The sequence below is a fragment of the Hippocampus comes genome, unplaced genomic scaffold (genome assembly GCF_001891065.2).
Source record: "Hippocampus comes isolate QL1 unplaced genomic scaffold, H_comes_QL1_v1.1 scaffold92, whole genome shotgun sequence".
Taxonomy (NCBI): Eukaryota; Metazoa; Chordata; class Actinopteri; order Syngnathiformes; family Syngnathidae; genus Hippocampus; species Hippocampus comes.
This window is the reverse complement of record NW_017805379.1, coordinates 3,037,244-3,049,101: the sequence shown is the minus strand read 5'-3', so window position 1 is coordinate 3,049,101 and position 11,858 is coordinate 3,037,244. Positions and strand designations below refer to the sequence as shown.

At 41.8% G+C, this 11,858-nt stretch overlaps 2 protein-coding genes across 4 annotated transcripts in view; both read right to left on the bottom strand.

Moving 5' to 3' along the window:
- Window positions 1-126: 126 nt before the first annotated feature.
- LOC109517477 (rab GTPase-activating protein 1-like) lies at window positions 127-4,084 on the bottom strand. The gene is made up of 7 exons (XM_019872671.1): window positions 3,507-4,084; window positions 2,848-2,937; window positions 2,600-2,710; window positions 1,874-1,978; window positions 1,497-1,580; window positions 1,354-1,425; window positions 127-655 (listed from the first exon to the last, which is right to left on the bottom strand). Exons 1-7 carry the CDS (start codon window positions 3,615-3,617, stop codon window positions 332-334), a joined length of 897 nt encoding a protein of 298 aa, XP_019728230.1. The 5' UTR covers window positions 3,618-4,084; the 3' UTR covers window positions 127-331.
- A 155-nt stretch (window positions 4,085-4,239) lies between these two features.
- The window catches only part of LOC109517478 (protein FAM163A-like), a 17,690-nt gene continuing 10,071 nt past the window's right edge, over window positions 4,240-11,858 (bottom strand). Inside the window, exons 1-4 of one of the 3 annotated variants that reach the window (XM_019872673.1) lie at window positions 11,507-11,686; window positions 10,600-10,917; window positions 7,205-7,319; window positions 4,240-6,203 (exon numbers count right to left, since the gene is read on the bottom strand). In XM_019872673.1, the coding sequence (XP_019728232.1) occupies window positions 5,886-6,203; window positions 7,205-7,297 (411 nt within the window). In that variant the 5' untranslated portion in view covers window positions 7,298-7,319; window positions 10,600-10,917; window positions 11,507-11,686 and the 3' untranslated portion in view covers window positions 4,240-5,885. Of the gene's footprint in view, window positions 6,204-7,204; window positions 7,320-10,599; window positions 10,918-11,506; window positions 11,687-11,858 lie in introns of those variants that run through there. The other 2 variants (XM_019872675.1, XM_019872672.1) reach the window with 2 other exon arrangements.

Genomic DNA, 11,858 nt, shown 5'->3' with positions numbered 1-11,858 from the left:
ACTTTTTAAAATTTGTTTTGTCGGAAATGCACTTTTTACTCATACGTTCTGATTTATTTTCTCACACCGGTACAACTTTTCTGCTTGAAGACGATGAGCTTATTGTATTTTTTCTTGTTTATTGGAATATTTCCCGTCACATTTTGACTTCTGAAACTCTTCTCAAAACATTTCATGTTTGTGGTCACATTCCAAATTTTTCTGGTAAAATTTGGAGTTTGTCCTCACGTTCTGGGTTTCGTTTTACCGCATGACCACATTTCTTCATATCTGGAGTGTCAAAAGATTTTATTCTCTGTCTTAAAGTTCCAATGTCATGATTGAAACGGCATTATTTTAAATCTCGGATTTTAATTTTTTCTTCAGATAAAAAGTGTACCTGGATCTTACAGTTGGCCTCCACCACCTGTAATTTCGTCTGAGCCAGCTCCTTCTCCAACTGCCTGATCTGAGCCTTGAGGGAGGCCCTCTCCTGGTTCTCCCGCCTCAGTTCCGCCTCGGTTGGACCCGAATGTTGCTGTTCCCATCCCGGCGCCACCGCTGCGCCGCGGTCATGTGAGGGCGAAGTTGGCGCGTCGGACCGGCAATCCGAGGCTTCGCCTTCTTGGTATTCCGCCACGTGATGAGAACAACGTGGACAGGCCTTCACTGCACTCTGCAATCGACAAAAAAAAAGGTTAAAATGAATTGCTGAATTCGAAGAATATAGTCAAAATGCTAGGAAAACACGAGTGAATTTGACTGTTGGAATGTGACGACAAATTTGTGAAGTGATGACGATAAAAAGTTTTTGGCAAAGTCACAATAAAAAAAAAAAAGGTTTAAAGTCAGTAATAATAATATAAATAAATTAAGTCTTACTGTTCGGATTCATTTTTAAAATTCTTGTCATTTTTTTTACGTATTTTTTCTCGTAACATGACTGACTTTCTCGCAGTATTGTGACTTTTTCGCAAAATTAAGATTTTTTTGAATCCATTTTTCTCCCTACAATTTTTTTTCCTCACATTAGAACTTTATTTCTGTGACATTAACAATTCCTTCTTGTAAACGTTTCTCAAAATGTCTTTATTTGTTTCTCCCAATACCGTGGTTTTTTTTTTGTTGTGACAATAAGATTGCTTTTGTCGTGTCAATGTAGCAAAACCACTTTTGGGGGGAAGAATGTGACTGTTTTTGAAACATTTCGACTCAAAATATTACAATTTTACTCCCATAACATTATGCTTTTTTTTCTTGCACGGTAAGACTATTTCTGACAGCATGACACCTTTTTTCTTGTAATATTACAATTTTTTCTTGTCGTGAATATCGTGAAAATTTCCTTTGATTTCTCGTGTGCTGAAATGTCACCTTGAGCGAGCGCACTTCTTGCGCGTGCGCGTCCTGTTGCCTCTCCAGACGAGTCGTCAGCTGAGAGCAGATCTAAAACGATGGGAGAGCATCAACATCATGTGACTTATGACATCATCAACGCGCGCCTTCTGGCAACGTACCTGCTTGTAGTCCGCGATGATGCCTGACGACCGCTTCACTTCTTGCTCGGCCCGCTCCAGCTCCCGTCGCAACACTTCCTTCAACTTTTAATAGCGGGGGCGGGGTTGGCTAGTCAAGGTTTGTATCTCCATAATTATTCTTATTATTAATTGGCTGTGAATGAAGTTTGGCGTGAACACTCCCACAGTGGCGCAGGCCGCCCACCCAAATGTAAAAAAAAAATAAAAAAATCTAACCCAGGGACAATTCGCAATCCATTGCAAATTTTTGAATGACCTGTCGCATGCAAGAAAATTAACATGACGACATCATTATGGGGACCTCGGTGGCTAAAGTTTGGACGTCCTCCCTAACATCAAGAGTGCGTCGCACCCACCATGGATGCCTCTTCATCCTTCCCTTGCTTCTCCTCCTCAGTGGCCTGCAGTTGACGTCGAGTCAGCATAAGGTCACTGGTGAGCTTCTCAACGCTGTCCTCCGCCTGGCAACATCACGACGACGTCAGATGAACAACATGAGAACATGTTTAATAAAATGTTTATGCATTTTGATGCGTCTACTTGCATGAACCAGACTGACGGGGAAAAAGGTGACGGACCACTGCTGTGTCTGCACTGTAATATTTGTGACTTTGAATGTGTGTGGCTTTAAAAGGCGGGCCCTGGCCTGGATGTTACTCTGCATAAGTTGTAGCCACCCACTGCTCGTGAATGAATGCGCTCGAACTGCAATAGATGGATTTATGGTCACAAATAGAGCAGAGTGAATCCACAATAACGGGACCACGACGTAGCAAGCTAACACTGTGTTTTTATTCTTCTGAATTTTTCAGGAAAAATAGTCAAACATTTGTCAATAAATGTAATTTAATGACAAAAACGTTACGGAACAAGTTATGTTCTGTTGTACTTTCACGTACCACCAGAGAGACACCCGCGCACCACCAGTTGTTTTCGTAACACACGTTGAGAATCACTTTACGACTGCACGTGATCTTAATTTTTTTTTTTTAAACCACGAAAATTATGACAAAATTGGACATTATCTGCAACAACAAAAACTAAAAAAACAACAAGAAAAAAAAAACGAAACAAAGTCCGACCTTGTCCAGGGCGCTCCTGAGGGCTACTTTGCTAGTGATGAGCCTGTGGGCCAGGTTGTCGTTCTCCTGTTCCAGACGGAGGCTGGTCTGCTGAAGACGGCGGTTCTCCATCTGCGTCCGATCCAAACGCAACACGCAGTTGGCGTCAAAAAATACAAAAAAAGGCGCATATGCTTTCTAGATGATTGGATATTTTGGGGTTTGTCTTAAATATGTCCGTTTCCGAGGGGAGTTTGGTGCTTTCCCACCTGGCATTTGTTGAGGGGGTCTTCCTCGTCCGCCTCGTCCATCAGTTGAAGGCGGCTTTCTCTCAGTTTGGCTTTCTTCGTTGGGACCTCCTGACGGAGAAACAATCGGCAATTTTTAAGGCGCACACACCCCCTTTCACACACCAAAAAGGGGTGGGGTGGGGGGGGATTGTAATTGTGGAGTTGCCGCACCTTTCCTCCCTTATCAGACTAAAAATAAATCAAAAAAGGTTGAGATGGCGCACCCCCTTTTCATCAACACACACATACAAAATGTAATTTTTGGCTGGCTTAATTTTCGCAAAAAAGCAATCAATGTAATTGCACCCCTTCTACCTCACACACTCTAAAAAGGGGGAAAGCTATGCTAGTGTAATTGTCGACCTTAGCGCACCCCCTCTCCCCACACAAACCCAAAACGACGAGCAACAGTATCATTGTTAAAGCTGCGCACCACTGCTCAATTATCACATCCTAAAAAGTTGAATAAAAACAATGCTGTGTTGGCGCACCCCTTCTCTCTTTTTCACAATAATGGAAAAAAAACAATTTCATTGTTGACTCCAACAATCAAAAAGAGGAGAAAGCGGCGTTATTGTTGAGTTGGCACACCTCTCGGTCGTCTTATTCACACCCTAAAAAAAACTCGGTATCCTTACCGCGAAGTGGGGTCCCGTTTCGGCCACCAGGCAGGCCAGGATCTCCTCCTCGGTCATTTGCTCCACCAGCTGAGCGTCGCAGGACAACGTTACCGACACCTCTTGCATCATTTTGACCCCAAAGGCTGCCCTCTGGAAAGCGAAGGAACCAGGTTCAAATCCCTCGGGTCGGTCAACCCCAAAGCGGCGGCGGTGGTGAAAGAAAAGCAGGCGGAGCGCGCTTGACGCTCGAATGAATGAAGCGGGCGGCAAAGTGGGAACAGGTTCCACCGGGTTGGGTTCGGAGGCCGAACGGAGGAAGGAGTCGCGCGGCCGCCAGCACTTCTTCTTCTTCCAGTCCCTCGTTTGCTTCTGGCACAGAATCCGACAGAACCTGCAAGACGTCTCCGCCAGGAAAGCAGTCACGTAATAATAACAACATGATGAAGATGAGGAGGAGGAGGATGAGGATCCTTCCTCGGGCTATCGAAAGTAGCATTATTATGCTAATGGCGTCCCGGCGCGCCAAACTGGTTGAGCGAGGTAAAGCGAAAGAAAAATACCAAAACATTAATTGGGGAAACACGCCCTTGTTTTGATTTAGACCGAATGTTTTGTTAGATCGTATTTACTTCCTTGGTACTTCAAGTTGAAATATAGAACTTTAGTTTTTGTTTTTTTTTTTAAATTCAAAACTAAAGTAGAATCGTGTTCCAAATACCACTTATACTTTGTATGTTATAAAAAATAAAAATTAAAAAGTGAATATCGCTAGGATTCAACACAGTTTTGAGTCCGGCACTAATTCCGATATCGCGCAGAAAAAAAAAAAAAATCAGATCAACACTTTATCGACTGATCACTTTAAAAATGTATAATGCGAAAAGAAAATCCTCGCCCTAATTTGAAACCATACCGGGAATTCTTAATTTCTCACCTGAACCCTCGCATCAAACACCACGGCGACGTCAACGTGTTGGTGCGCAACTCCCTCCTTTCGAACATCTGAGGTGCGCAGGTGCGCCAGCCGGACTCCTCCCAGCCTTTCGCACCCGGTCAATTCTTTGAGGTTACATGACTCGTCATCCTACACCCAAGCGCCGTATCAAGAAATGTTTACCGGAGGGGCTTGGCGGGTTGAAGATCTCACCTTACGCGCCGCTGTCTTGTTTGTCGTTCAGAGAATCATCCGTTGTGACGCCGGCGATTTCAAAGTGATCGGCAACCGTCAGCTACTTTATGACTTTAGATAATAATGACAGTGACAGCTGGAGATTCTGTTGAATCAACGAGAATGAAGCTCCAGAATTCCGTTCTCGATTTACGTTGATCTTTTGAACTCCTGTTCTCTCGACTTGTATTCCAGCAGAAATAAAAAGCATTTACAAAAGTCTGATTTTCAAGTCACAGTCCGACTTTATTTGACCGAAACGCACAAAACGCACGCACAGACAACACTCACACGTGTAAAATACAGATGTGTCGCTATAGATCCGGGTATTTACTGTACTTGTGGCGTGACACGATACATTCTTGATATATTTAACAGTACATATTTAAAAATCAAATCGGACGTCATTGTGGATGTAAAAAGGAAGCAGTCCCAGCATGGAAGACGTCACTTTCACGCAAAGACAAATACTCACGGCAGATGCCTTTGAAGTTTTTTTTTGATTGTTTTTTTTTTTTTTTTGTAGGACACAATAAATCAATAGTCAGCATATATTTTAGATATAAAATCTTTCCGTGTAGGAAAACAGTTAGCCCTCAATTTTATACGTGTGGATGTTGTGTCTCAGTTAACACTAGCAGGGTGTGGTGGGTAAACTCCACTGAGGTCAGGAGGGGGTCTCGAAAGACTCAAAATAGCTCACTTCACAAAATAACTGATGAAATATTAGTTACGTCACATGGTATTTAAATTTTTTGAAAATGGATGCGATAAAGAAGAGCTTAAAAAATGGTACCATCTGTTTTTAAATTTTTTTTTCTTAATTTCAAGTCGACACTGAATAGTTGCGTTCATTTGAAAATGTGTGTATGAGTGTGTCTTAATTTTTGTTAATTACCGGCATATAAAAGCCAGAACAAAGTCCATTTAGTTGCACAATGTTAACTAACCCCCCGCCCCTCCCAAAAAAAAAAAAAGAATGTGAATAGGGTACAAAAAAAATATTTGTTTATTTTTGTTACTTTCTCGGGGGAAGTAAATAGAATAGGAATGGGGGGAGGGGGCGGGAAATGGTAAGAAATAAAGCAACTGCAATTTGAACAGGATGCTAAAAACATTTTGGTGCGATGTTGATCTTACCAGCGGTTCAGTCCAGGATGCGTCCCCCCTAAAAGTCCAAAACCACATCCCTGTATGTTCATGTGGGCTGGTACCGAGCAGTTCAAAGGTCACACCTGGGTGCTGTAGGGCCTGGGTGGGGACGCCGGGCACATGTAGACCAACGGTAGCGGGGTCTCGTAATACGTATGGAAGCCCAGACGCTCGCCCCCGTTGAGCACTTGCGGGGCGGCGCGGCGGGTGTACGGCGAGCAGGCGCGGCACGGGGGGGCGGCGTCCAGCTGGCCCAAAGAGACGGGCGCGATGGCGGCCCCGTCGTTGGCCAGCGCGTCGCACGTGTCGCACGGGAAGTGGGAGAGCGGGGCGGACGGCGGCGCCGGGGCCGGGTCGGCATCTGTTTCCGCCTCATTCTTCTTACAGCAGTAATACTGTTCAGAGGACACAGGACGGTTGGCCAAATTGAATCGACGCTTTTGTCCCCAAAATTATTTTGGGTGGCTTTTCACAAAACATGACAACTTTTATTGCTGCAAACTTTTTTTTCTCTTCATATTATGACTTTTTTTTTTTCTTCAGGGGATTTTTTTTTTTTTTGGGAGCACACTAGACAATTTTTTTGTCTTATTTGTTACTTATACTGACGGTCACATCATTAGAATTGTGAACAGGTTCAACGTTGCAGCTTTATATTTGTAAAATGAAAAGCTTTTTCTCAAAAATTAGACCTTGATTTTCATTAAATCACAACTTTTTTTTCTGGGGAAATCATGGGATTATTTGTAAAATTTTCGTCATCATTTCTTAAAATATTACAACTCACTTTTTGGAAAATTATGATTTTTTTTCAATTCATATTCTCATTTTTGAGAGGTTAAAGTATGAGATTTTTAAAAAAATGTAATGACGATACTCTTATTTTTTTTATATACTGTTTCACAAAGTTATATTTCTTATATTATTATCAAAGTTGTATTTTAATGAAATTAATATCTACCTGTCAAAATTATACCACTTTATTCCCATTTAATATTTCTGCATAAATCCCTCATTGTATTGACAGAATTAGTTTTTCGCCCATAAAACTAAAACCTTTTTTTTTGTAAAATTCCCCCACAATATCACAACTTGATCCTTCTAAAATTCACTTCGCAAACATTTCACTTTTTTTTCTCAGAATATTGCAACATGATTTTCGAACATCTCAATTTTTCTCTCAAAATACCATAACACGATTCTCACAAAATTATGACTTTTTTTCTCCCCAAAATATTTATTTTCCGTCAAAATGAGGATTCTCTGTGTCGAACATATATTATATTATATTCGAACATTCCACATAAAAATAAAAATAAATCCAACTTTATATTCAGAAAATTGTGGCTATCGTCCCAAAATCGGACATCTTAAACGACAACATTTTTGTATTTACCTGTAGTCGACAGTAACAGAGGACGGCGATGATGCACAGTAGTATCACTCCGGCAAGAATTCCTCCCGCTATCACAATTGTTCCCGCTGACATTCGACCAGATCTCCATCAAACCCTGCGCACCACAGAACAGCTTTTTTACAATTTCTATAAAATACGTCTGGAAGACGGCAGGTGGATTTACATTCGTGACGGCTAACAAAGCCACTTTAAACAGTATACCGTCCCCTCCAAAAGTATTGGAATGATGGCAAGGTCACTTCTGTTATTCTTTTATCAAGAAGACGTTTTGGTTTCTTTTGAAAGCGTTTTATTTAATTTACAAACACCCCCCCTCCCCCCACACACACAATTTTAGTTTTAGTTATTTCGTTAGCTTAACCTAGGTCTGTATCTGTGTGCGGGTATCTCCTCTATGACGTCAGTCTAATCAATTATAAAGAGGCTAGTCTGCGCTAAAAGCGAGAGTGTGCCTCCTCCTCGTCTTCTTCTTTTTGTGCGGCAAAGATAAGAGCTCAAACGATGCAGTAATTATGAAGCCGCTGTGATGTATTCCACCAACACTAAAGGACTGGAGAAACGAGCCGGATAACATGCAACAGAATCAGGGCATGACAAACAGAGTCTATAGTGCATGGAGGAAAAAATAAAAATCTGCCCGCCCCCAGTTCCCTTAAAAGCCTTTTTTTTTTTTTTTTGCAATCTAACAAAAAAAAAAAACAACCCAAAAACAAGACCAAGATAAATCATTTAAAAACCTTATCCAAGTTTAAATATGAACTAATTGCCAGCACAATTAAAGTTTTTCTTAAATCTCTTTGACAGCAAAAATAAACAGCCAAGATCATGCGTTGATGTGGCTACGTTCATAATTAACTGAACACATTCAAACTCATGTTAAATGGGAGACAGCACACACTCGCGGCCATTTTAAGTGCCTCTGGTTAACCTTACATAAACTTCAGCAGTTCAAATTGTTTTTTTGTTGGTCACTTGAGTTGCACAAGTTTTAGGTCACAATAACGGTGGGAAATGTTTTGAAACAATCAATCTTGTCTCCCCTCCCGTCTTTTTTTTTTTTTTTTTACTTCACCAAAACCTGATATTTGAACAGGGGTGTGGACATTTCGATATCCGGTCTACATGACCAATTTTAACAAATTAGCTAGGTGATTATGCTTATTTTGCTTCTGGTGATGAACGTCTCTGGTGTGGTGAGTGTCGATGATGTCACCCTGTTGGAATTGTGGAGGTGAAGAGATTTCACGCTCCTCGTCGACTACACTATTTTTAGCTTGCCACTCCATAGAGGTGTCATCGTTTTTTTCATTAGCTCTCTCAGTGAGAGACACACACTCACACACGCACACGCACGCGCACTCACGCACGCACGCGCACTCACGCGCAGTAAAAGAATTGACATTTGAATAGCTATTTGAGGGGGATGATGTGAGGCAGGCGTGCTTTTGTTTTGCATGGGTATACAGCGGTGATGCAGTAGCTTGTCACCGTCGTCTGGTTGCCAAGCAACCGGCTGAGCAGCAGAAAACGCACTTGAAAGAGCTCAGTGAAAGGTGCCCCACACAGGCTGAAAAGTCACTTTTGTGAAAGAGAAATACGTCACATACATGCAACTAATTAAGGTTAGTTCACTAACAAAGTATGGATAGCTCGCAAACAAACTAATCACCTAATTGTGACCAACTAAAAGGAGTGAGGCAACAAATACCGGCAGTAACAAATAAGTTTAGCTCGGCAGCTATCAAAGTAGACGTGTGGTTTAAACTAAGTAAGGCTATGTAGCGAACAAACTAGCAAACTGAACCAGACATCAAGTTTTAATGAACCAACTTATTAACTCTATTGAAATATAAAACAAGCAATTTGATTTGAACTAATGTTACTTAGTTGAATGACATCTGTTTTCAATACTAGGTAACTAACAAACTAGCCATCTCGTTATCTAAGAAATGCTATTTGCTAACAAACGAGGAATTTGGTGTGAACTAAGTACGGCTAGGTAGCTAATAAAGTAGCCATCTAGTTTTAACTAACTAAAGCTGGTGAGCTAATGAACTATATACTTCAGCTAAGCAACTAACAATTTAGTTGTTACTAAGAAAAGCTTGTGAGCTATCAAACTAGCCATCTAGTTTTAGCTAATTGAATGTTAGGGGAACAAATTAGCAATTTGTTTTCAACAAAGTAACGCGAGCTAGCTAACGAGCCATTTATTTGTAACTAATAAGTACCGTTAGCTAATAAATACTGGTAGGCAATGTTTTAAACATCCATCCATCTGAACCGCCTAGCCTCACTTAGGCTTGTATAGTATTTTTAAAGAAGTATTTGGTAGATTTGCAGCTTCCATATGAAAAATGAACAATGCTTCACATCTCTCTACTTCTGAATAAAAGATGATAAATTGAGAATATATGACATTTATACGGTATATATTCTTCTTCTATGGAGGGCGAGAGGATCTCTCTATTCTGAAATCATGACAGGACACCAGCAAGCAGGAAATCAGGGCTGGCTGCTTTGCAATTTTAAAGCCCCACAGACCTCAATTATTCACGTGGCGTTCCCGCCGACAATATTTTTCCATCAGGGGGCCAATTTAGACAGAACAAGAAGAAGATGACAACGAAAAAGGTGAAATTGTGGCTGCTAGAAAAGTGTGGATGATTCTGAAAGCAGTGGAAAATGAAGGCCACGTGCTCGATGAGTGGTTAGTGCTTCTCCCTCACAGCTCTGGGGCTCTGGGTTTGAATCTCACGCTGTCTTGTCACAAGTTTGTTCTATATGCTATCCGTCCATCTTCCTCCACTTACCCGGTGTTGGGTCGTGGGGGTAACAGTTTTACACCAGCAACCCCGAGGCTGAGGAGTGTGATCACTCTGTAATTGCAACACACCCTGTGGTGCACCTTCTTGAAAACAGCTAACATTTGCAAAAATAATTACAGGACTCTTGATAAGGTAAACACTTTGTGGGACAGATTAAAGAATACAATGCAATGAATGTCTCCCTCTTTGCTGGCAACTATATTACATGTTTTGAAATCGTATTTCGTTAAATTTCCCCCATAATCAAAATTTTAACCCATTCTCCGGAGTCTACTCAACTAAATTATTTATATTACGCTTTTTTTATACTGAAACGTTGTTCTTTTTAATTAAGAATGGTATATACCACATAATGATTAAAATAAATATAATCCACTTGGATGTTACTTTACAGTAAAAATGAAAGACGGCAGCTAAGCACAGAGTTGCAAATCTGATGACGGGGAAATGGTAAAACGTGCGCATTAAAATGAAGTTAAGTGCACGTTACGTCACTAATTGGCCTCGTTCCGCAGCTCAAGTGGATGCGCAAACTCTAGTTATTACCTTTTTCGCGCAAAATCTCTGCAACCTGTTTCTTCTCGCAAGATCGCTCCACACGAACCAGTTGCATCCCGTCATTGCCCGCCCGCACGACATCATCGACTTCTCCTCTGCTTCAGTGCCAAGAGACGGCGAGAACCTCTGGCAAACCTCGGGGAGTCTGGCGGGAGACGAGGCGGCGGCAGGCCGACTGAGAGTGGCTCCTCCTCGGCATGGCTTCGTCTTCGCGGCCCGCTCCCTGGCGGTGGTAGTGGTAGGACTGGTGGACGCGCTGTCACTTATTCCTGGTGGTCCCGGCGGGGCGGAGTTAGGAGGAACCTGCTGGAACAAAATGTGTGACGTTGAGCAGTTGGAGGGTTCCTTTAACGCTGGCAGACCAGATTGGTGGTTATCGTTTCAATCATTCAAACGGTTGATAAACAAAACATACACAAGCAAAAATATGACCAATGTTTTATCCGATCCAGCCAAATAGCACTATCAAAACAACGATGCCACTTTAATCCTCATGAGGCAGCAATTAGTCAGTTGGAATGAAGGTAAATAGGGGTCGGGTTGGATGGGGGGAAATAGCACGTAATGAGAAATCGACTGGTTATACAAAGTAAATCTATCTATACATAAACATATACATTTACACACACGTTCATACATTTCGCGCTCACTTTTTATTTTGATAATACTGACATTTTCCATTAACCAAAAACTTTCTTCACCCGATTTCGCAAACCAAAGACCTTCAAGGATATACACACGGTACAGGCAAAACTGTTGCTCTCGTTCTGATAAATAAGAGACCAACAATGAATTCCTTGAAATGAAATGATAAGGATGGATTACGCAAAATTGCACATTGAAAGTCACTTTCACTCCCCGAAACACACAATACACAAAAATAACTACAGCGTACCTATTGTAAAACCTGGAGGAATATCCAATGTTTCTTGGATCCAATGTCTCTTGGGCTGCTTTGCTAGATCCAGCACAGGGTGTCTTCAATTCGTGCATGGGTGCAATTAAACCGAATAATTGCTGGGTCTGTCTGTTACGGTTAGAGGGTGCCACCTGGTGGTTGAATGCGTCCGCTTTGTAGCTAGCACAGCAATGCTAAAGGTGGGCTTGATGGGGAGGTGGAAGATTATCATGGCGAGGGAATTAAAAGTTAGATGACGCACCCCACTCTGTACACACACACACACACACACACACACACACACACACACACACACACACACACACACCCACACACACACACAGGTTGA

What these genes read in the sequence shown, in the direction of transcription:
- LOC109517477 (XM_019872671.1), bottom strand. Translation starts at nt 3,617, where the DNA reads ATGATGCAAGAGGTGTCGGTAACGTTGTCCTGCGACGCTCAGCTGGTG. An exon ending in AGGATGAAGAGGCATCCATG is followed by an intron (nt 1,581 to 1,873) that starts GTGGGTGCGACG and finishes CGCTATTAAAAG; the next exon opens with TTGAAGGAAGTGTTGCGACG. An exon ending in TCATCGCGGACTACAAGCAG is followed by an intron (nt 1,426 to 1,496) that starts GTACGTTGCCAG and finishes CCATCGTTTTAG; the next exon opens with ATCTGCTCTCAGCTGACGAC.